The sequence below is a fragment of the Ursus maritimus genome, unplaced genomic scaffold (assembly GCF_017311325.1).
Source record: "Ursus maritimus isolate PB19 unplaced genomic scaffold, ASM1731132v1 scaffold_3, whole genome shotgun sequence".
Classification (NCBI taxonomy): Eukaryota; Metazoa; Chordata; class Mammalia; order Carnivora; family Ursidae; genus Ursus; species Ursus maritimus.
Genome location: NW_024425563.1, coordinates 29,260,880 through 29,285,626, shown reverse-complemented (window position 1 = coordinate 29,285,626; position 24,747 = coordinate 29,260,880). Strand labels below are relative to the sequence as shown.

Sequence of the window (24,747 nt, the reverse complement as noted above, 5' to 3'; positions counted from 1 at the left end):
CAAAGCGACGCGGTTTCTTCCTCATCATCGTTCTCCAGCGATTGCCCTCTCGTTCTTTACCACTTGATTTTTCTCCATCCCTCTGTGTATAGCAGGGCTCCCCTGCCTGCTGTGCACCAGGCCTCAGAGGCTTTGGCTTTTAAACCAGTTGGCTGCCTCACACACAGGCCACAGAGCTCACTTAACTGCCAGACCATCGGTTCTGGCTGGCAGGGCTCTTGTTCTTAAGCACTATTTTATCCCCAGTAAGTACCTATCTCTAAGCAGCACCTGTCACACAGCAAGTCGTCAATAAATGTTTGGTGGAAATAATGATTAGTTTACCAACTAAAAAGATTTCCTTGAGATTCTCTAATTTGAACGGAGTTTCCTGCAAACATTTGATTCCCTTTGACCTCTGCTTACACATTTAACGAAGTTTTAAATATTGCCTTTTCTGTTTTACTGTTGTCCTCCTGGCGGATTATTCTATGACAATCCAGTGTGCCTTTAAACATTTGGGACAATTTAATGAAGCTAAAGAAAAGGGGCCGTGTGCGGACTCCCCTGTCTTTCCTCAGCTACTAAGGACTAAACATTTCAAACAAATGAAGGATGAGAAACTGGTGTTTATACAAGGAAATTAGAATGCGATCATTTGCATGACAAACTATTTTATTTGCTTGAAAAATTATTCAATACAGAGTTCCTTAAAATAGCTAAGTTCCTCTACTGTAATTAAACTAAAATTTGTGTTCAACGAGTAAGTTTTTTCTTTAACTATTTGTTCATGAAAATAAAACTGCATCAAATGAGGCAAGCAGACAATAGGACATACCCCCCAAATGATGCAATTAATTAGTGATTTTTTCCCCCACCAAATCTCTCACGCTGAGACTAATTACCTTCAGTTAAAAAATGAGAACCCTCTAGAGGCACCTGGGCGGCTCAGTTGGTTAAGTGGCTGCCTGCAGCTCTGGTTATGATCCCAAGGTCTTGGGATGGAGCGCCCCCCCCCCCACACACACACGGGACTCCCTGCTCAGCGGGGAGCCTGCTTCTGCCCCTCCCTTCTGCTCCTGCACCCGGCAGGTGTGCTCTCTCACTCTCAATCTCTCTCTTAAATAAATAAAATCTTTAAAAAAAAATGAGAGCTCTCACTGTGTTGGATAAAAGAAGATCAAATAAAACATTGTCTGTGAAATTGCTTTGTTGACTCTTTTTAAACTAGACAGATGAGAAGAACATGGGCTCTGACATAAAATAGACTTGGCTTTAGATTCTGGCTCCTGTACATATCAGTTGGATGAACTCAGGCAAACCACTAAGCCTCAGTTTCCTGATTTGTAAGATGAGAACACTAAGAATTACCTTGCGGTGTGGTGCTAAGGATTCAGTCGGGTAGAGTGCTGTTGCGTGGTAAGCACTCCCTAAATAGTAGCTCTTATAACCACATCACAGCATCTGTTAGAATACAAACTCAATGAGGACAAGAGGTACCATTTTGGCTTAAATACGTAGCATGCTGACTGGCGTAGAGCAGGTCCTCGAGGCCCGATCTTGAATCGGTGCGCTGTGATCAGCGGGTGGTGCTAACACTGTTTATCTCCTTTGACCAGGATCAGTGACACTCCCGCTAAGGGACATTTAATCCCACAAGCTATTTGACAAAATCTTTACAAAAATCCCTATCCAGTGAGAATATAGCTGGCATTTTTCCAAACATCTTTATTAGGAAGCCAAGCAGGAAGTGGTGGGTGGGGAGCCTAACTTCTTTTTATAAAGGACTGAAACCAATTTGTATTTTTAAACTAAGACTGGCCAAGAAATGATAAGAAAGGCACAGGTTAACCACTCCGTTTGTCCACTGGAAGTATTTGAGGAGGAAGAGAAGGACATGAAATCCCACCTTCCTCTTTAAGCCCTTGGTGACTTGCAGGTAAATGCATCCCCAATAGAAACAGAGAGGATTTATTCCTCACTATTAAAGGTTATTTCGTCTGATTATATGTATACAGACAAAACAGTAAAATCTCAAGAGGTCCTTTCTTAAATAAACATTTACTTATAAAAATGATTTGGTTCCCTGATACCACCCACCCCAGGATTTCCTCCTAAAGAAAGCAGATTAATAAACATATGCCCCTATTCCTTCACCCTCCTGAAATTTCGATAAAATTAAAATAAAGGATCTTTTTTTTTTAAGGCATAAGCCCAGGGATAAAGGAAAAGGAGACAGCAAGTATAGTTTGGAACGTGCAGATTTCTCAGCAGTCCCCCAAAAGCTGAAGGCTTAACCCGTAGTGCGGAAAGTTGAAAACAACAGAATCCCGCAAATGCTCAGACATTGGCAGCTAGGATACCTCTGGACGTGGACGAAGGTGGGGCTAAAAATAGAATGACTTGTTGCAAACCTTTTCAGGAAGAAATTAGACCCCAGGTCCCTTTCCCCACATGAGGTAGCTGGGTGACTACCCAGACCCATCAGTACAGAAGGTGAGGGTATTTATTCTGTGGAGACAGGAAAACACAGTCGCAGGACGGGGGACCCTAGATACAGTGGAGGGTAAAGCATAGAACTGGAAAAGAGAATTGAAGTTCAAATTTACATACCTTTTCCACAAAGGTTCAAAACTCCAATCAAACCAAAATATGCATTGGATTTCTAGTAGAATACTAGAAGTGAAAGGGCAATGGAGGAACGGCTTCAACATTCTGAGGGAAAAAAACTGATTTCTAACCTATAATTCCATCGCAATTAAAATTATCATGAGAAAGCAAACAAAACCATTTTTAGCCATATAGGCTTTTAAAAATTTATCTCCTCTGCGTGCTTCGTTAGGAAACTACTGGAAGATGTGCTCCCTAAAATGTGAGACTGAACAGAAGAGGACAATGACTTGGAATCTAAAAAACAAGGAATCTAAACCGAGAGACAAGCAAAGGAAATCCCAGAATGGTAGTAATGGGATAGCCCATGATGGCAAGGGTTTCAGCAGGCCTAGACTGGAGCAGGTCTAGAATGTTCTGAGACAGATTTCTTTAAAAAAAAAAAATCAATATATATTCGAATATGTAAAGAGAACAGTTACACCAGCGTGAGTTCAGAGTTGAATTACACAGAAATACACAGAAAATAGAGTTATGCTAATTCCAAGAAAAACAAAGTATTATTCCAGAAAGAAAAATTAAACGCAGTACTTTCCTTGGCCCAGCTGAGAATAGCATTTACATAGTTATAATCTTAAAGACTGATCTATCCAGAGTTATAACATATCTGTGTTGAGGTGTGATAGGAAGTTTGCACGAGAAGTTGGGGCACGGGGGCAGGAAAGGGTGCCAGATCTCCATCTTAAGAAGTTCTTCATCGTAAGAAGTCAATGGGTAGTGCTTAAAGCTAAACGCTCAAAGAATGAGAAGAATTACATAAATATGAGATTTAGAGATGGGGAAGTAAATTCTAAGGGCATCTGCTAAAACAAAATTGAACGTGGCTGCCTCTTGGAGTGGAAAATCGGAGGGTGGAAGACTACTATTTCTCATAATAAGGCTTTGAGAATTAAATTAACTGTAAATGATGAAGCACTTCGGTAAAAGTAAAAGCAAAATTAGAACAAACAATAGTCCCCCTGAAGCCTTGACACCAAAGAGAAGGAGGTTGGAGGCGGAAGGATTATCTGTGTTTTACACAGAAAAAGTTATTCAAAAGGCTGAGAATGATAAGCGGCGCAATTATACTTCATGGTTACTGGAACTAAAGGGGGTGGGTGGCAACTGGAAACTCTATGCTCAGGCGCTGTCATCCTTTCGCTAAATGTACCTTCCGTAGCTCAAAATAGGAGTGCTGTAATAAAATACAAAAAGTGTATACTTAAATGTGACTTGGAGACCCAACCCGGCGGTATCTCTCGTTCACTCGACCCTCTTTGGCAGTTTGGATCTCTCCTGCAATACTGCTCATTGAAACCACACATGCGGTCTGCTTAAATCAGTGTGGGTTGGATTATTTTCCACGACAGTTCATTTCAGTCACAAAATGATGAAGCTTAGAACTCTATGTTATGGACAATTTCATTCGATGAAGGAGGCCTGGATTTAGTTCATTTTCTGGAAAGAGATATATATGTTCGTATATTCAAGTATGGTGATTATAGAGCAGTAAAAGTATATAAAGTGTATTGAAAGTATGTGAAAATATACTTCTATAACTATATGCTTGAATCTACTATATGTGCAAATATGTGTGAGTGCACAGATGCACATACATGCATGCACAAATAATTTATTGTGCCACAGATTTACATGCACTATATAATGTACTCCTTAAAAAATGTTACAAAAACATCATTATCTCTATTTTTTAGAAAGAGAAAATGGAGTTATAGGCACATTCATCCACAACGGAGAGGCAACAGACCACTAAGTCTTTCAGAGCACAGGCTCTGAAGTCGAGCATCCTAGATTCAGATCCCAGCTTTACCTCTTAATAGTTGGGCAGACCACTTAACTTTTCTGCGTTTCAATGTCCTTATCTGTAAAATGGGGATAACAATAGTGCCAAGCCCACAGTCTGGTTAGCAGAATTTAATGAGCCAATACATGTAAAACGCACAACAGTGGCGGGCCCATTGCACGTGTTCTGTTAGGGATGGGGGGGGTAGCAATACCTCATGAGCCACCATCTCTAGACCCCCAACTTCTGAATATGTTCACGCGTGTTTATACAAAACCTCTCTTACCTTTGAACTAATGGGGAATGACTTAAAACCTTATGTTCCCATCTTTGATCTCTCCTAGTTGGAAAAAAAAAAAAAGAATGCCAATAATATCACAATTTTAAGGATAGCAAAAAAATCTCCTTTTTCTTTCCACCTCTGATGACTAGTTAAAGGCACAAATGCTGCTTTAATTGCTATGTAAAATCCTTGACAAGTTATATCAAAAATTCCATCTTTTCTTTTTATGTTTTGAACTTATATTAAGTCAGTCAGACCAGCTTCTTCCCCGTAGTAAAATTAATTTTTCTTCTTATTCACATTTTACAATTTTATAATAAAGTCTGGAGCTATGTAGCCAATGAGGGCTTAACTGTTCATTAAATGGAACTTTCATAAAAGTTCTAATAAATGAAAGTGATTTATTTTCTTTTTACACCTTTAATTCTTCACTGTTAATAACCAATAATGATAAAATTTCTAAGAAAGTAATATTTATTTTGTATAAAATATCAAATAATTTTCACTTTTGGGAAAATAGATTAATTTTTAAATTTTCATTTGTAACTCTTCTCAGTCTAATAAAAACATTTAAAAGCAATCTGTCCTAACAAACAAAGCCAATCAATGTTTGAGTGCTGAAATTCGGAGAGTATTAAATTTTATAAGCAGTTGAGAAATATAGGAAAAATATTTTTGATTACTAAGAGCATTTGTATAAAAAATACATTCTATTAATACAAAACTTCTATATTCATTCTATGCAGCTTTATTGAGAGTGAAAGCATAAAAAACCCCTATATCCAACCTACCACAAATAGACCAGGCACTTATTTTCCAAACTGCTTTTCTATGTAAATGCCAAGTGGAAATTAATTTTTGCACTAAAACAAAATTGTCATGTTTTCCTTGAATACGTTTACCTAAGTCTCTCTGTGCAAGCAAGCAGATAATCAACCAAGCATCGCAGATTACCTTCAGTGAGAACATGTTTCCCTGAGAAAAAAGTAAAAATTATAAACACTGTGGAAGTTATTTTAACCTGCTACTTTATTAATTTATAAGTAAAAACTCAGGTCATTTTATCTTAAATAACATTCAAAACAATTTGAAACCAGAAAGTCAGATTTGCTTATCTTGGAAAATTAGTACAACCTGAGATTCACCTCCCTCCAAATAAAAACGATTTCAAAATATAACGTCCTTTACTGGACATTTTAATATTTTTAAAACACGGTGCCTTTTGACTCCTATCTACATGCCACATACTCAGCACTTTTAATAAACAAAAAGCTTGATTAAAAGCCTGCTTCATGAAATGATAAATGATAAATTCCAGTCTCTACCCTGTCAAATAGTAAACTCTGCAAGCCTTCAGGGCTAAGTACCTCTATGTCAGTTGTTTATTTTTCCTTTCCTGGTGATTGGAGGTTTAAAAATATTATATTACTTATAGTTAGTAAATAAGAGAATTCCAGTGCCAAATATTTGTACAAGATAATGGAACAGCCGACATTCTGTTAAGAATCCGCTGGGACAAAACTACTAACAGTCCAAGAGTACTTGCTGCTTAAAATATACACCCACACAAAGCCTCTGTTTAAGCCTGGTCTCAAAACGATGTCATAGGCTTGGTACTTTCTGACGGCCAATTAATTATTCACCGTGTCCTATGCCTTTCTACAAATTCTTCAAAGAAAAGGCAACATTAAATATTCTTTCTTCTCAGAATCATAAATAGACTGAGAGCAGTCTAACTTAGGAAAAAGCCAGAACTATAAACCCATTTTTGAAGAAACACAGTCTTGTAACTCCTGAGCCCATACAGAAATTCAAGGTAAGGTATAAAAATACGGGCATGCTATGGTTCTTTTTCCTCCTTAGGATTGAATAAATATAGAAGAATATTTCTAATAACACCTTAGTTTATGCTCCCTTTCAATTTCATTTACACTGGTAATTGCTGATCTAATTTCTTTATCAAGGATGTTGCTGAAGTTCAAATTAGTACGTGTTTGTCTCATGCACTATTCAAACTAATTGAGAAAAATGTGTTATACCGCAGTCTGAGGGACTTAGCCAAGGGCTACGAGCTCCCAGGGTCAATGACCTGTATCATGGGAGGTAAAGCCTGAAGGGTGAGGCAGTAAAGGAGTTGGGTATGATGGACAGGTTACCATGTACACAGTTTCTATTGCTTCGTAAGCTAGGTCAGCTCAAGTGCGCATGCTCAGCCCTCACTCCAAAGACTTACAGGGTGTTACTGGTCTCTGAAGTCAGGGCTCTCTTAACATAGTAAGGGGCCATTCCTCAGAATTTGAGACAGGACTTCCCATCACCAGACCCTGGGCAGGAAAGTGCAAACGGGAAGGAGCTTTAGAAATATCCTGATCAACAATTGCCAAATGAACACCAGACTTAATTCTTATCCAGACTGTGCTTCTCACTCAGACGGGTCCAAATGTGGCTAGACCCCTCCCCAAAACAAGAGAGGCAGGAGCTCCTCATCGCAGGCACCTTTGGGACAATACCTTTTACAAGACAACAGGTTAGGAAATTTGCAATTTTAAAAGATGATGTTTTATTGGGCAGAAAGAGAGTTTATACTTTAATATCAGCCAGTAACTTTTGAACCTATCTGTAATTCTATGTCTGTGAAAGTATCTTCTTCTAAATCACAGTCTTTTAATTATTTGACCTTTATTTTCAGACAAGATAGGTACTTTAACTTATTTTTGTATATTCTCCAGAATAACCACAAACCCTATTTGTTAAAAAGGGTATTAAAATAAAATGTTCCCTTTAAATTGTACAAATCCATGTATATAAATATTTATTATAAGTACAGAGGTTTGCTTGTTTCTTGTTTTGATAAATCTATTCAAGTAAAAATACTTTCTTCCTAAACCAAAAATATATTTTCTTCCTTAAAAGAAGAAAGTATATGAGCATAACTCAATTCACAATCATGCTTAATGTTCGGGGAAAGACCATGTGTGAATAATGATAAAATCTTTAAACTCTCATCAAAGTTGTTCAAACATCAATAATTCAGTCTAATTGATAGAAGGAATAGTTGAAGTTAAATTGCATGAATTACAGAACGATTTTAAAGAAATGCACCCTTGTCACAACAAATATTTGAGCTATACCAATGTTGAAAAGTAGAGACCCTCCAAGACCTGCTTTTATAAACAGACCAACGATTATTTGAAGGGAGCGTATCCATTATCTGTGGGTAAATGATTCACACGCTTGAGAAGTTTGTTCTCGAACAAGTGAAGCAGTTCTACAACAATCCTCTGATATCAGTCAGTTGTTTATGTAACTTTTTCCCCCCGAGGCTGGCAAATTGCTGCAGCCCTCCAAAGAACTCCTGTTCTAACCCTTCCCCAGGAGTCCTTGAACCTGGCTTGTCTCCCTAAGGGCATCTTAACCCAGCACCCAGTTTCCTGGTATTTACTTCAGCTTGATAACCATATTTTTGCTATGACCCCTGAACTAAACACATCTAGATTAACATAACTTTTTTAATAACATATATCTGAAAAAAAATTCTAAGACCATAAGATAGACTTCCCCACCTGAGTACCTTTATTTCTTCATCAGTAAAGGCACACTGTTAGAATAAAGCATGTCTTCCATTCTCTCTCCTATCGTTAAAAAAAGGTTTCCTAAGGGGTGTCTGGGTGGCTCAGTTGGTTCAGCATCTGACTCTTGATTTCAGCTCAGAGTCCTGAGATCGAGCCCCATGGTGGGCTCTGCGCTCAGCACAGGGTCCAGCTCGAGATTCTTTGTCTCCATCTGCCCCTCCTCTCCCCTCACCGTGCGCACGTAGGTGCTCTCTCTAAATAAATAAATAAATAAATTTTTAAAACAAACAAACAAAAAAGTTCTCTAAATGCGAAGCTCCTTTAGCCCAGAGTGACAAAACCATGCAGCTATTTTCTCCCAGGTAGATGAGCAGAAGGCTCAGAAACAAGCAAGAACAGACGCTGTTACCAGCATTAAGTAGCCAAAGATAGATCACAGGACTCTTAGGCTCACGGAACTTTCAACTGCAGAGTAGGAATGCGTGACATTCAACACTCTCCATAATTTGGCCCAAGCTCACATAGCCAACTCTCTGCCTCGCATATCTGGCACACATTTACCATATGACTGACAGATGCCTTCTCCAAACACATCAGGAGCTCCCAAGTCTTACCACAATTGCTCTCTCCACCAGCCTTTCAGTTCTTCCAAAGTATCTTCTCCCCCCGCAGGGACCCTTTGTAAACCACTGCCCGCCTCTGCCCCCCAATTCACCCATCATCCGCCCCCCTGAAGAAAATTCAGGGATGACCACTTATTTTAGAATAACTCAAATGCATTGCTCCACAAGTACTAAGTGACACAGTGTTTATACATTTCAAATACATTTCAAATAAAATTTAAATCCGTGTTTCTGTCCTGTGAGCTGAGAAGCTCCATTTTAATCTGAGCACCTGACCAGGGCCTGGTATCTGGTTATAAGGGATATTTTATCTGATAAAAGGGGAAAACATGTGGATCACAATCCTGGAAAAGTGTTTTAAATTTACGAAATTTCATGAAAAAAAACCTTAACTTTAATTCATAAGCTATTATGTCGTCGACTTCATGAGACACTGCATAGAAAGTAAATATTAAACATCATTTTTCTAAGAAGTGTATCTGAAAGCTACTTTCCTCATTGGTTGAAACGACACTTCTCTCACCTTTTACCTGCATTCATCTGCCCTCTTGTTTTAGCTCTGTACTTTTCGAGAACCGTCTCCTGACTCATCTCAACCCATAGGATTTAAATGAATGTCCACTGTTTTACATTTGCCAAAGGAGGTCAACCGACTGACAACGTGGAGGCAGATGACAAAGCAAACCCACGGCTGAATTTGCCTCCGAGGTTCGGTTTGCGGCGCCCGCGCTCACAGCGCTCACAGCTAGGACGGACCGTTGAGCGGCCTGTGTTGCCACAGAGACACCTGCCCTGAAGCGCTGTGCAGACTGAAGCCATTCACCAAATTAACGCATGTACACGTACGTGGCTTATACGTAACGGAGGCTATCTCAAATGTATATCTTAAGCAACAACAAAATGTTTACCACGACAGAGTATGCCTACATCATGCCCGGGTCAGAGATATAAAAGCTTGAACCCCGGGGCACCTGGGTGGCACAGCGGTTAAGCATCTGCCTTCGGCTCAGGGCGTGATCCCGGCGTTATGGGATCGAGCCCCACATCAGGCTCCTCTGCTATGAGCCTGCTTCTTCCTCTCCCACTCCCCCTGCTTGTGTTCCCTCTCTCGCTGGCTGTCTCTCTCTCTGTCAAATAAATAAATAAAATCTTTAAAAAAAAAGGGGGGGAGCTTTAAAAAAAAAAAAGCTTGAACCCCAAAGTAAGCAAAGACTCCAACAAGCACTCAAAATCCTGTCACAAAGACCCAATGCCAAGGGCATGAGTATCACACAGTTGTCCAGGGTCCCCATCTCAGACACATGACTCATTTACTTTTAAAGACATCTGCTTCTGTGCTTTTCTGGGGCATAATTAGAGGCAGTCAAACCAACATGACTGAAGAAACCCAAGAGGTCGCGGAACACTGGGCTGGGGTTCTGTGCATACAGAAGCAAGTTGTGAAAACAGAAAGGCCTGCATCATCTTCAGTTTCCTCTGCCTGAGACCTCTTGTGAGTTTAACAACTAAATTGGAAAACTATAGCTTTTAAAGAATTCTGGTTGAAATGTCACAATAATCTGCATGTGCTGAAGAGATGTGTTTTGATCATATGAAAAGCACCTACGCGTGGAGTAATACCATCATTTCCTGATGCCAAGTAATACAAGTATTACTAGCACGTGCAATTAAATGTATCCGAAATTCTAGTTCAGCAGGGGCTACTGGATTCAGCCACCTTCCATCCAGTCCCCAACATCTTAGTTCAGACCCCAGCCATGGCTTTGAAGACTACTGTGTAACCACTAACAGGGCTTCTCTGGGTCTCCAGCCCTAAATGCTAGAAAAACCCATCGGCTCTTCATTGCCCAAGGGACAACATCAGACTCTCTCCCACGAAGATCTTCACAACTGGACTACTCATGTGCTTCTCGCCACGCACTGACACTATAGCCACTCGGAATCTCTAAGTTTTGCCTAAACTTGCCATGTTCCTTTATTCCTCTGTGGCCTGCACACTCTTCGTGTTGTTCTAAAGTCCCTTGCCTCCCCCTCTCCGCCAGAAACCTCTGACACACTTTCAGTATCTTTTCAAAGTAGTTCAAATAAAGACCTTCCTTCAAAACCTGCCAGAAGTCTCCAATCCCTCCTTAATCTGTGTTCCCACACTGACTTATTTATAACTTTAATACTGTATTTCGCTTTGTTATTATTATTTTTTTGTATTCTCCCCTTTGACCTTCTATCTCCAGTGTTGACCGCAGACTGGGTACTTGATATCTGTTTAAGGAGGGAAAAGGAAAGGGATGGGGATGAAGAGGGAAGAAGGGGAGAGAGGAAAGGAGAAACGGTTGGATCCTTTGATAAAAGAAGAAGGAACTCTGGCAGAATTTTTAGAGTTCCTTTTATGATAAGGACATTAAAAGATTATATTTTTAAAGGTTAATTGACTACTGAATGCCTTGGAATTATAAATGAAGCATATTTAAGTCTTACAGAAATAATGCTGTTAATTAATTAAATGCATTGTAACAGTAGCTGGTGGAGAGAAACAGGCATGGGCTCCTAGCAAGGGGGCTGTATTTGAATGCTAATGATGGCAACTAGCGGCTGTGTATCTTTGGGCATCCTTCTTTCCCTCCTCTGCAAAATAAGTCTAACCATATAAAGTTGCTGTATTTTCTGAGAAAATAGGGTAAAACACTGAGCAAATGCTAACTATGCAGTCAATAATATGATGGACCTTGACCGAGGAACATAGTTGCTAGGTTATCAACCAAAATCATAAACAGAAAATAATAAAGATATTGAACTTAATAGTTTAATTTTAACTTAATTGCATATGACTAGCTATATAATTATAAAATGTATAACTACTTGTAAGAAGGCCTTAAACAGAGAATCTGTAGAAAATTACTATTTCAAGATATTCCAGTTTTACATTATGATTTCAACCAACAAAAGAATTTAGGATGGTTAATTTCCTCAGGGCCATTAAAAATTTACTTGATTTCCATTAAGAGAATCATTTCAAATCTGATTCAGTCACTGTATATTTTAAGAAAGCTTTACAAGTGCTTCCATATAATCACTAGCCATATGCGAATGTTCTGGAATAATAACTGGGGAAAAAAAACACCTTCCCTTTGAAACACAAGGTCCTTGGTCTTAAACCTATGAGGTGCTTCCAAGGTTAAGTTCTGACCAGCGCTTGACTAACTGTGGTTTGCTGGACGTGGAACGTATATCAGCATCACACCCTGACAAGTGACGATCTCCTGATGGGGACATTCAGCTGTTGTCGATATTGTAAACATGTCTGCTCAATCTGTTTACATTCCCCTGAGCTGGCACTGCTTTCCTAATGCCTACGTTAATAGCAAGGTAGGACTGCAGTAACAAATGAATTTCATTTAGTCTCCAGCTAAAAGCCTTGGGAGTACCCAACTAAGGCTTAAAACCAATTTCCATTTAGCTTCAATTTCTCTTTTAAAAAGAGAAGGAATTTCTGCTACGAAAATCACTTTGAAAGTCATGGCATATTCAGGTTTATTTTCTTAGTCATGTTTGGCTTGTTTTCCTAATGTAATTAGAATTTAATTACTCTTACAAATACAAAAAATATATTCTTACAAATACATAAAAGTTTCTCTTCTATGACAATTTCATATTCATTAAGAACAAATGTAGTTAGAGTAGGGTTGCCAGATTTAGCAAACAAAATTCCTGGATGCCCATTTAAATCTGAGTTTCAGATAAGCAATATATAATGTTTTGTAGATGTTTATCCCAAATAGTGCCTGGAACATGCTTCTGCTAAAATATTATTTGTTGTTTATCTGAATTCCAAATTTAATTGGATGTCCTGCTTCCAATATGGGTACCTTATATGGGAATCTTGAATTAAGATATTTTAACAACTTGCATCTATAATTCAATAGAAGGGTCAAAGTTCATGACCAAAGTTCACCAGAAATGTTTTCCTACAGGTGGCCTCTTAGCCTGTCCAGTTGTTGGTATTTTGGGGAGTGGTGTGAGGGGAGGGCAGGTTGGTTATAAAGACCTGTTTTGAGAGTCTCCCACTTTGTCTTGATCAGCCAGTGAATAATGTTGTTCTGACTGTTGCATGAGCAGCGCCATGGCCCAACTGCCAGCTCTTTTTTTGGTAATCATTCAAAAGATATGGCAACCCTCAGTGATACCGGTTGTCTTTTTGTTTTGTCTTGTTTTGTTTTGTTTTGTTTGTTTTGTTTTGTTTTGTTTTGTTTTGTTTTGTTTGAGATACTGGTTGTATTAAACAAAACAAAACAAAACAAAAAGCTTCTTCCCACTAGTCTTATTTACACGTCTTAAAAGTGAAACAAGACTTAGAATACAGGAAAATGAATGAGTTGGAATGAATGCATCGGATTTCTTTAAATATTAATTAGAATAATAAGCTAAAGGGCACAAAGGAAGAAAACATAAGAGTTGCCTTGCAAATATTTGCCAAAGACCTAACATCCTGTCGTATTTTGCATTAATGCCCCTCTGCTCCTTTAAGAAGCCATTTCCCTTTAAGGATAGAGAACAAACTGAGGGTAAATGGAGAGAGGTGGCCGGGGGAGGGGCTAAATGGATGGTGGGGATTAAGGAGGGCACTTTTTATGATGAGCACTGGGTGTTATACATAATGAATCACTAAATTCTATTCCCGACACCAATATTACACTATATGTTAACTAACTAGAATTTAAATAAAAATTTGGGGAAAAAAAATAAAGAAGTCATTCCCCTTGAAGTGGAGCCCTATCTAAGTGTCAGGCTCATCCTTTATTTCATTTTATTTTATTATTTTATTCTATTTTATTTCTTTTAAAGATGATCATTTCCTATGGGGTTTTAACAATTACACTATAAAGTCAATCAACCCTGGTGTTCAAATAACATCCAAAGATAAGGTGACGAGGCAGCAGTTTATTTCTTGCACTAAAATGAAGATCTGCTTCGATTCCAGTGTAATTCCAGTCTAGTGGGTCAGTCTCCTCCTTGCAAATCTCAGTCTGTTCATGCCTTCCTAGCTCCATCTTCCCTCTGAGATGCTGGCTGCTCCTACTCGCACGGTTCTAATGTCTTGTCCATTATTCAAATTGATAAACATTTATTAAAGCTACAGGCAAAGTGGATAGTTCATATTATCAAGTTGTTTGTAGTCCGATAGTTTGAGCTGGTTATAAAAAATATTTATAACTAGGGAAATGCACAGGGCTTCAAAGGTTGAGAAGAAGCATCTACTAGAGACAGCAGTAAAGGCCCAGTGAAAACGGGCTTGACAATTAGAAACATTGAGGTTTGAATCAAAGCTCCACCCATTATTGCTGAGTGACTTTGGACAAATTACTGAACCTCTCTGAACCTCATTTATAATTATCTACCTTAGATGATTGTTGTCAGGTTGAAGAAATGAAAGATCACAGGGAAAATGTTTTATATAATGTGAGAAACATTTACAAGCACTTAGGAAAAGGCAGCAGCTGTAAAGTAAAATAGCGAAGCTGTTAAAAATAGATTGTACTGGACTGCCATGGTTTGAATAGCACATTCTCCATTTACTAGCTAACTCAGACAGCTCAGCCAATCTGTGCCTCATTTCCTCATCTATATTATGGGAATAACAATACCTATCTCATTAGAATTGTGGAGGAGACAAGACTGATTAATTCATATAAAACTCTTCATATAAACTACTTTATCATCATCATCTGTGTCATTATTATGGTTTCAGTCCCCATGTCACCTTTGCAACATCAGGTTCTTTCCAGCCTCACAAACTAGACTCTCATCACAGGTATCTATGACTCTTCCTGCCTCAAGCAGAGACCAAATTACTTGGTTCTTCATCAACTTGCTTTACTAGCATTCAAGCAGCCTAACGGAATGCATAAATGGTCCTCAAAATGTGTTCTTAAAAGTCTTTGAGGTTCCATGAAATATGCTATCCCACCCCACCCAAACCCACAGTCCAGGGGCCATCCAGAATCGCACAAGTTGGAGACAGGAAAAGACGAGTTATTCTTAAATTGTTGTGTAAATGGGACAGCATTTTAAGATTGTAGGTGTTGTTGTTGTTTTTTAAGATTTTATTTATTTATGTGACAGAGAGAGAGAGGACACAAGTAGGTGCAGTGGCAGGCAGAGGGAGAACTTAAAGCAGGCTCCCCACTGAGCAGAGAGCCCGATGCAGGGCTCCATCCCAGGACCCTGGGATCGTGACCTAAACTGAAGGCAGACACTTAACTGACTGAGCCACACAGGCGCCCCTATGATGGTGGTTTTAAGAATGGGTTCTGAGAGTGGGGCGTCTGGGTGGCTCAGTCAGTTGAGCATCTTGGCTCTGGCTCAAACTGTGATCTCGGGGTCATGGGATCAAACCCCAAGCGAGGCTCCATGCTGAGTAGAGTCTGCTGGGATTCTTTCCCTCTCCCTCTGCCCCTTCTGCTCTCTCAATCTCTCTCTCTCTCTAAAATAAATATATAAATAAAATCTCAAGGGAAAAAAAAGGATTCTGAGATTTTTTTTTAAGTTCAAAATACCTTCTCTGTCCTTTAAACTACAAGTTTCATATAAAGTAAGTCCTTGAGTTTATGTTTAAATTATTGTGCAAACATATTAAACGGCAAAATAAGGTTCCAAACCCTTCTGCCATTCTCCTCACTGTATAACGAAGTGGAGAGAAGTAAGGTCACGGGCATGCTCCCCTTCTCTGAGTGTGGTTTCTTTTCTGCAGCACTTTCTGTTTCCCACTCATGGACTTGAAGAGACCACGAAGCCAAGACTTATCCTCCAAAAAGCCAACTAATACATTCACACAGGTTGTTCCTGTGAAAGTCAAAGCTTTAGTTCAGCTTCACACTAAGATTCGGTTTTAATTGGCTGGGGGTGGGAGCCAGTCAAGCGCTGGTGTGCAGGAGCGGACTCCTGAGAGCCAATTTGTGCGCCTCTCTCCCCAGCTCTGCGTTCAGGGATACCACTTCGGGAGCCGGAAATCGACCATGCTGCAAGTATTTGCCCCACGGAAATCTCCAAATGCTACAAATCAGGATTTTTTTCTGCTCAGATATCCAGCATATTAGCACCCCATTAAAATGTGTTTTTATGTTCCCTACAAGAAATTCATGCACAGCTAGCATTGAGAACTACTGCAAAGAAAGGAATATATCCAATGAATTAATTCTTCCAGAATCTGAGATGTCTGCTATTACATGGTAGCAGCCTCACTGTCTCGTGCCACTAACAGGCAATGTTTTATACACTCAGTGTGCATCAGAAAAAAAAAAATATATATATATATATACGCACACAGACACATATATATACATATGCATATATATGTGTGTGTATATATATGTATATATAAGCTGTAATTTAAATGGACTTAAATGCTTAATGTTAAAAAGATTTTACTAATTTTTGAAATAGAAGTCAAATCATAGATTTTAGAATCATAGAATTTGAGTGCTGAAAGGAACTTAAGAAGCAATTTGGTCCAACTCTTTCAGAATCAAAACAAAACACAAGAAAAACCACTAAGATTATGGAAACCAAGACTCACTTTTACCCACTAACCTATGTAAAGGCAGTGCTGGGATTTTAACACCTATCTCTCCTTCACCACCTGAATTTCCACATAGATTTTATGGCAGGTTTGTTAAAAAAGAAGAGAGAGAGAAAACACGAGTGCTGTTGTAACTTCTTTGTTCTAGTCCCGAGGGGCCCATCTGGGTGGTAATAAGGCCCATGACACAAGGAAACAACTCATACTTTCAAATGAAAATGTCAACACGTAGCCTGAGTGAAATAATTAAATAGCGTACATATTTCCATACCTCATCGTTCGAGTACAACAAATACTTGTACTGAAATCATCTCTCATGGAAAGAACGCTTCCCTTCTCACAGGATGTTGAACAATTGCCACAGATTAGAGACCTGCCATCACGGTTCCCTAAGCACGTAATCCTGTGCACTGATGAAAAAATAATACAGTACTGGTTGATCTTTTCACCCATAATAAAGAGAAGATGTAAACACCATACCCATGCAAGAAGCAACAGATTTCTTTTCACTGTTCCACAGTATCCTAACATCCCCACAATGATAAGGAAACAGCAAACAGCAATCATGACTGGATGAACGACGGGAAAATAAGTCAAGATGACAGCCTCCTCTACCCTGAAAGAAGAACAATGATGTCATATTATACATAAAATATAACCAAAATGCACCGAAGACACAGTACAAGACATAACTGAGATTCGTGTTCATAATCCTTTAAATCATCATGCCTCAAAGCTGACGACTGCGTAGCTATTTTCAAAATCACTGATTTGCTTGCTTATTTTTGTTTTGTTTACTTTTTTATACAAGTGGTAGCATTTCTACCTCAACTCATTTAAAATCTCTTACAAGATAGGGGTCCCCAATAAGAAGCCCATCTACGATTAGCTCTGAAACCCTAGCCTGAGGGAAAGTAACAGGCCCCGCTGTGTCCCAGCTGAGAAGAGTCTCCCTCCTCTTCTCTGACCCGGCCAGCGCCTTTTCTGCACTCTGACCGATCCTGCCCCAAAATGCAAAAGACTGCTGTGTAAAAGGAAATCGGTCTCTATTAAAAGAAAGAGGAAGGGAGGTGATTTCTGCTGGAAAACTATGAAAAAATCATTAACTAGAACCATACTAGTAAGAGTAATAACAAAAATGAGCCATTACTGTTTACTAAGCTCCACCGTGTTAAGAACTTTACAAACATGTTCCTCGTTCATTCTCCAGACATTTTAGAGAGATAGATGTGGGGTCCCCATTCAGAGATGAAGAAATGGAGGCTGGGAGCAGTTAAGTAATTTGCCCCTTGTGATATTAGTGGGCCAACCTTCTGACATTTGAGAAGAATATGGCAATGTTGAGTTTGGTCTTCCTTAGCTGAGGGATATGAAGGGAAGAAGGCTGGCAGTAATTTTCTTATAGAAAAGTAGCTATGCTGTCCTTTACGCATACATATGACACGGCTGACACACTGTCCAGAGGACAGTGGACTACGGACAACTGGTGTTACCATACCCAGGAATGTTCGCTAGGACAAGTGGCATACCTTAAAGAGAGGGATAGCAAATGCAAATGTCTGTCACAAAGTTATCGATTGTGGAGAAGCACTACCATCTCAACAGCCCAGGGCAAAGCTACGTAGAAACTAGGGTCTAAGGAAACCTGATGAAAGAAAGCAATCGTTAATTATAGAGCCTACCTTGTTTCTGCAGTTAAAGTCAGAACATTATTTAGGTAATCCCTCATCCAAGCAGAAACGGCCAACACACTGATGGACATTAACTGCAATGGAAAAAGATGCAAATGGTGATCAAGGATTTATGCAACATTCTCTGCACGATTAATCATTAAAGCAATTAAGGATTTTTTTTGTTACATAATCATTATGCCTTTTCCCAATTACCATTTAGAAATTCACTATTACTATAAATAGCTGTCTTTCATTTCGTAATCCTGTCATAGCCACTAACCAGAATGTCATCAAATAGGACACAGGTAGCTAAACTGTTAAATGACTGATTCCAGGTTCAAGACAGGAATTGCACAAGACGAAGAGGCCACAGAATGGCTAAATTATCAGATGTACAAGATGAGCCTAAAACATGTCATATACAGTAGCAAGGAAGCAATCAAATCCATACTACTGATGTTGCCAAGAAAGTCACAGGAGAACTTGAAAAGGCTTCCATTGGCTAACGGTCAAACAGTTTGAACATCAAAATAATAATAATAATAATAATAATAATAATAATAATAATAATAAAGCAATTATTTGAAATATCAAATATGCTAAAATCTATGAATGCATAATACTTAAAACTCTCTTGTCACCTTTGTAGGATGGTGGATACTCAACTCATTATTCAGAAAACTGGTAAGAATCCAATTTTTATCCTACCTTTCCTATACAAACTAAAGAAAAAGCCAAATACTTTATAAACGTTTTTATAGAATTTCTGCTAATGCATGCAGAAAACATAAAAGAGTATCACTATTTAACAGCCCCTACTGAAATAATGGATCTCTAGGCAAAGATCCTCAACGATCCTCAACGACTACCCAAACTATGAGGTCAGTAGTTCTTAGTCCTGCCTGTGCATCAAAATCACCTAGGACTCCTTAAAAAAAAAAAAAAAAAAAAAAAACAACCCAGAACCACTCTGGATGAGCCTAGAACCACCCTGGATGAATTCTTGAAAGTAGGACTGACGCATGAGAAATGAGTAAAGGCTCCGCAGATGTTCTAAAATGTAGTCAGGGCTGAGAACCGCATAACGTGCAAGGCTAACTTCTAGAATGGAGAGATCAGGCTGAAGTAAAAGCCCAGCCCCCACTGATGCGTTTTAGTATCACAAGAAGAGACAGTGTGTCTCCCAACGGGCTGCAATCAGAAGTACACAGAGATACCTTTGAAGCATTTTTACCAAACAGTCCAACCTGGATCTAACCAAGCCCCCGCTCTAATGATCTGTTTATAGGAGATACAGGGAATAGATCTGAACTTGTTAGATGCCACCATGGGGACGCGATCAGCAAAATCGAGAATATGAAAAATATCACAGGACAAACGATCTGGTTTCCTTAATTAAAAAAACTGGCCAAGTGGAAAAACAGAGGGAAGGAGAAACTATTATAAATTAAAAGAAATTTAAAAGATTACCCAAATGCAATATATTGACCTTGTTTGGATCCTGATTCAAACAAAACAGCCACAGGGAGACCTTTATGAGATGACAGGGGATATTTTCACATGACTGGAAACTTGAAAATGTTAAGAAGTTACTGTTTTAGATATGACAATAGTATGAAGATTTTTTTAAAGGATCCTTATGTATATGTTTTAAATTGTCCATAGTTATTTAAAAAAAAAAAAACACCTTTTTTTAAAGCAACAGCGTAAAACATGTTCAAATAAGTCTTCCTGGGAAGCTTTTCCAAAAGTTGAAGGTTAACCCCTAAGTTCTGAAGGTCTTTCCTATTTAGATGGAAATTTTTCTAAAGTGTGCCTTATACTTATCTTAAGAACTTAATTTGAATTTAATTTGATTTTTAATAACTTCTGGCATCTTAATGAACATCAATTACCATTATATATTATAGATTTAGCTTTAAATACTGAAATAACGAATATACAAGGTAGGAATTGGTCTATACTAACTCAAGCAGTGCTCATGAAAATGCCTTTTTTTTTAAAGATTCTATTCATTTATTTGACAGAGAGAAAGACAGCCAGCGAGAGAGGGAACACAAGCAGGGGGAGTGGGAGAGGAAGAAGCAGGCTCCCAGCGGAGCAGGGAGCCTGATGTGGGGCTCGATCCCAGAACTCTGGGATCACGCCCTGAGCCGAAGGCAGACAATTAACGACTGAGCCACCCATGCGCCCCATGAAAATACTTTCTGGATAAAGGCTTTCTGGATAAAGGCTCCAAGGCAAAGAGAACAGGCAGATCTCTGTGACCTCTTGTACAGTGAAATATGACTACCTGCTTGGAAAACCAGGTAGTGAATTCGCTCATTCTTCATTGAGATGCAAAAAGGTATTCGATACCTGCTATCTGTCTCATACTGTGGTACTAGATTTGGAGACCCAACAATGAACACGGGATGCTAGATCTCAGCCTTGGTGAAGCTTCTTGTGGGACACAAGGAATAAATAGATAAGGCAGATAAGTACGGACCATAAAAAGTACCATGAAGCACCGAAAAGTGAAATAATCTGTTCAGGTTTTATAGACTCTAAATGGCAGAGTGGAGATTCAAATCCAAGCCTTTTGTCCTTGGAGCTTTAGGCTTAGTCACTAACTACCTTCCAAGTTCAGAAATGAGCAGATTAATTTCCACAGGGAAGAGACTAGCCTGCACAGCATGCAGGGTTCTTTTTTCTAAAAGGGGAGGATGGGGGGTGGTCAGTAGTGTCCAGGCAAAGTCTGAATGTCTTAACTATATTCTTTGGTGAACAGAGTCTCAGAGGTCAATGGCCTAAAACAAGTTGGTTTGTTTTTTTAACAGCTTTCTGAACCACAGTTCAGAGAAGAGTAAGACCAATTATTCCTATCCTCATTGCTGGTGGGAATAAAAACAGATTGTAAACCTAATACAAGTTACCCAGTGGGTCAGCCAGTTTGTGAATCATGCTTCTAGCTCCTGTGCATTGACGCTCTAACATCTGTTCTGCATGTTCCAGCTGGACACACCTTGGTTTGAACAAACTGATAATGTGCCTGAGCCACCTTGCCTTGGCCACCTGCCCTCTACCACCCTTGGGAGGAGTCCTTCTCCCAGGTTCACACTTTTCATTTTCAAATACAAACCAATCATTCCAGACCCCACATCCGAACCACCTCTTTTATTACTCGCTCTCACTCTGGGCCCTTCTACACCTGCCATAATCACCCCAAGGTCCAGGTGCCAGACAACCAAGGATAACCCCTGTACTCCAGAGGCTGCTGAACTCATTTAAACTAGCCAATCCAAAACCTACTTACTTTGGCCTGTTCCTTGTTGATGTAGCCACAATAAAATTACATGCCCAGTCCCTTTCTTTCTGCCTTGAGATGGACCCCAGTGCTTCCCCTCTTGGTGATGAGACATGTACTCTCTCTCTCTTGCGATCTGTGATTGGAATAAACTATCTTTTCAATGGCAGTCCGATCTGTTGGCTTCTCCATACCCAAATAATAATAGAACCTATTAAAACACACAGGGTTAGCAGGGGACCCTGGACCACATGATTAAATCTGAGCCTACATGTTCTCCCTCTGCTTGGCTGTATGTGGACCTTTAAATACCTTGCGGATCTCATGGGGGGACAGGAAAGTCTATTAATGTGACATTTTATTTACCTCAAATTCTTGTGCAATTACAAATAATTCTCTCCTTTCTTTATCATTCTTTAAAGTAATAACTGATCTTGGTTTCTCTATCCTCTAATTTCTTAACAGGCTGATTTTCAATATCATTGCTCTGAGACAGGTATCGGTAAATTATCAGACTCTTCATTTTGGTATCGTCTATTATCAGTGGTCATTATACACTGTTCTTTCATTTATAACAAAAAATGTGGAATTCTTTTAAGTGGTATACTCCAAAACATTTCTAGTAGCATAGAATCGTTAAGTGCATGGGTTTTGAAGTAATTCTTTCATTCAAGAAATATATACTGATCAACTGCTCTTGGCCAGGTCCTTTGTGATGTGCTGGAGATACACGGGTAACAGTATGACAGTAACAAGCACCATCTCAAGTCTGTGGTGAAATTGACTAAGAGGACACACATTAATCAAGCCATCAGTTACATAAACGTGTAACCGCAAACTGTAGTGAGCACTGGGAAGGAATAATACATGTTGCTCTAAGCCTCCTTTTTGTGGTGCCTGACCTATTCCATGGAGTCAAAGGGACTTCTCTCAGAGAGGAAGATCTGAAGGATAATTATCAAGTTCATTAGGGAAAGGGCGGTTGAAAAAGTACATTCCAGTCAGAAAGAAAAGCAAAAATCCCAGGATGGAAGCAACATGACATGTTCAAGGAAGGGAGACTGGCACGTGGTGAGAATGAAAAGCCAAGCAGGGACCAGATAACACAGTCCTGGAGGCCATTTAAGGCAAATGGGTTGGCCATAATGACTGTAAGAAACCACCAAATCCAAAAGCCTTGATTGGAATTCCACCTCTGCCCCTTTTAGCTATGTGACTTTGGGTATCACTGAATCTGTCCTAAGCCTGTTTCCTCACATCCAAACTGTTCTGATAATAAGCCTGACTTCACAGAGGATTTATGTGATGAAAAGACAGAGCGGGATTCTTCTATATATTACCTACTACTACCTCCAGTCACTTTTGACCTCAGGGCTTTCTCTTAATCTTTCTCAGTCAGCTTAAGAGACAAGATGACTCCTAAATCAGTTCAGAAATGGAATCTTCAGATATTTGAAGGTCTAGCAAATGGATAAGGGATAAAGCTCTGTGATACAGCTGCCTATTGGACTTGCATGGCCATTCTCAATTTTGACATCTCTGGAGCTGAACTCATTTCCATTCCTCTCAAAACCTGTGTGTCCCTCCCACTGTGTTTCCTATCTCAGTAAATGGTATAATCAACGCTTCAATCGCAGAAACTGGCAACTTGGCAGACAGCCTGAACCTCTCCCTCTTCCTCAGTCCTACGTCTAATTACTTTCAAGTTCTACAGACTGTTCCCGCACCATGGCTGGTGAAGGCCTCCCCGCTTCCTGCCGCTTCTGGCTAGTTCAGGCCCTCAATCTCTTGCCAGGTAATTACAATCACCTTCTGATGAACTCCCTGGCTCACAGATTCCACCTCAAATTCACTCTTCAGTAGCTTTCAGAAACGCAGATGGCGTTCTTCTGCTCACACAGCTCCCACAGCTGCCCCAAGGGCACCTTCCCGGCTCTCACTTCCAGTACCCTCAACACTTGCCTAGATACTCAAGTTTAAACATTTCAGCAGGGCACAGAGGCCCTCTTCAATCAACTTGAAACTGTCTCTTCAATCTGTTCCCTGCCGGCTCCTTCCCACATGCATCCGGTACTCAGATGACAAAGAGCTACTTGCACTTCTCCAACACGCACCATGCAGATCCCCGCAGGCCTCTGTGTCTCTCCCCATGCCGTTCCCTCTGCCTGGAATGCATCCTGCCCCCGCCTCTCCATCTTCAGCAGCAGAGCAGAGCAACCTTACCCTCTGAGACCAGCTCAGATAGCTAGCACGGATAGATCTTCTCCCATCTCCCTCCTTACCTACAGCCCATGTTCTCGGACAGACTTCACAGAGCAATTATCGATTTCTATTTTCACCAACCCATCTCACTCCACAGACCACTGCTTACAGCCCCATCACATAGCAGAGTACCAGGCCCAACAGTGAGGCCCGCGAGATATTCAATGAACAAATGAGAAAATAATTAAATTAAAGGGCAATGATTTCAACTTGCTAGAAGAGCTCTAGAAGAACATTAACAAAATTAGGAGATGCTTTCAGAAGAGCTAAGGTTTGTACCACTGGAAGTTTTCCAGGAGAGAGGTGCTTGCTGAATTACAAGATCAAAGATTTATAGATCGGGTCAGAAGCTGGTTTAAGTGTTCTCCAGTGTCCTTTAAACTACAAACTTCTACTGGACTCTACTGTTCTTTTGCACGGTAGTCACCCAAGCATTGTAGCCGTGCCCGGAACATTAGTCCAAATAAAGAACGTCAACCCAAAGCCTTATCTTATGGCGAACAAGCAACTCTGAGACTAAACTGTTTTTTATTATGACATTATTTCCAGCTGCATTAAATGAGAACAGTTTCATTCTCAAGGAGTGATGTTACTCACTGGGGTTGAGAAAATCAGAGCAGTAACAACATACAGACTGCAGGCCACAGCAAGAAACTAAGCTAACATGAGATGAGGTCACTTCAATACTAACCTTGAAGTTATTAAATCTAGAAGCACAAATTATGCAAGCCATTCCGGACTCCTTACTAGTAATGGTATTTCTTACTAATTTCCAAATTAAAGTAAAATAACTCTTCAACTGTCATTCATCGTGATTAAATAATCAGGAACACTGGGCTACTATATGTAACTAGGCATATAACTCCTTATTATGTTTTCTCCAGTATTGCAAAATATTGTTTGTAGTTCAAGAAAATGCTTCGAAAATAACACAAATGTTACTTTAGAGAAATATATTTAATATACTGCTTAGCGGGACATTTGCCACATTCTGTTTTGCAAAACATTTAGAAAATGTTCAACAAATATTTATACATATGAAA

The 24,747-nt window shown here is 39.5% G+C and overlaps 1 protein-coding gene across 6 annotated transcripts in view; it reads right to left on the bottom strand.

Annotated features, from left to right (window-relative positions):
* The window catches only part of TSPAN12 (tetraspanin 12), a 60,788-nt gene that overhangs the window by 29,142 nt on the left and 6,899 nt on the right, over positions 1-24,747 (bottom strand). For all 6 annotated transcript variants that reach the window (XM_040644067.1, XM_040644069.1, XM_008705804.2 and 3 more), the window contains 2 exons: positions 18,166-18,248; positions 16,964-17,099 (listed from right to left, as the gene is read on the bottom strand). In XM_040644067.1, the coding sequence (XP_040500001.1) occupies positions 16,964-17,099; positions 18,166-18,248 (219 nt within the window). The remainder of the gene's footprint in view (positions 1-16,963; positions 17,100-18,165; positions 18,249-24,747) is intronic.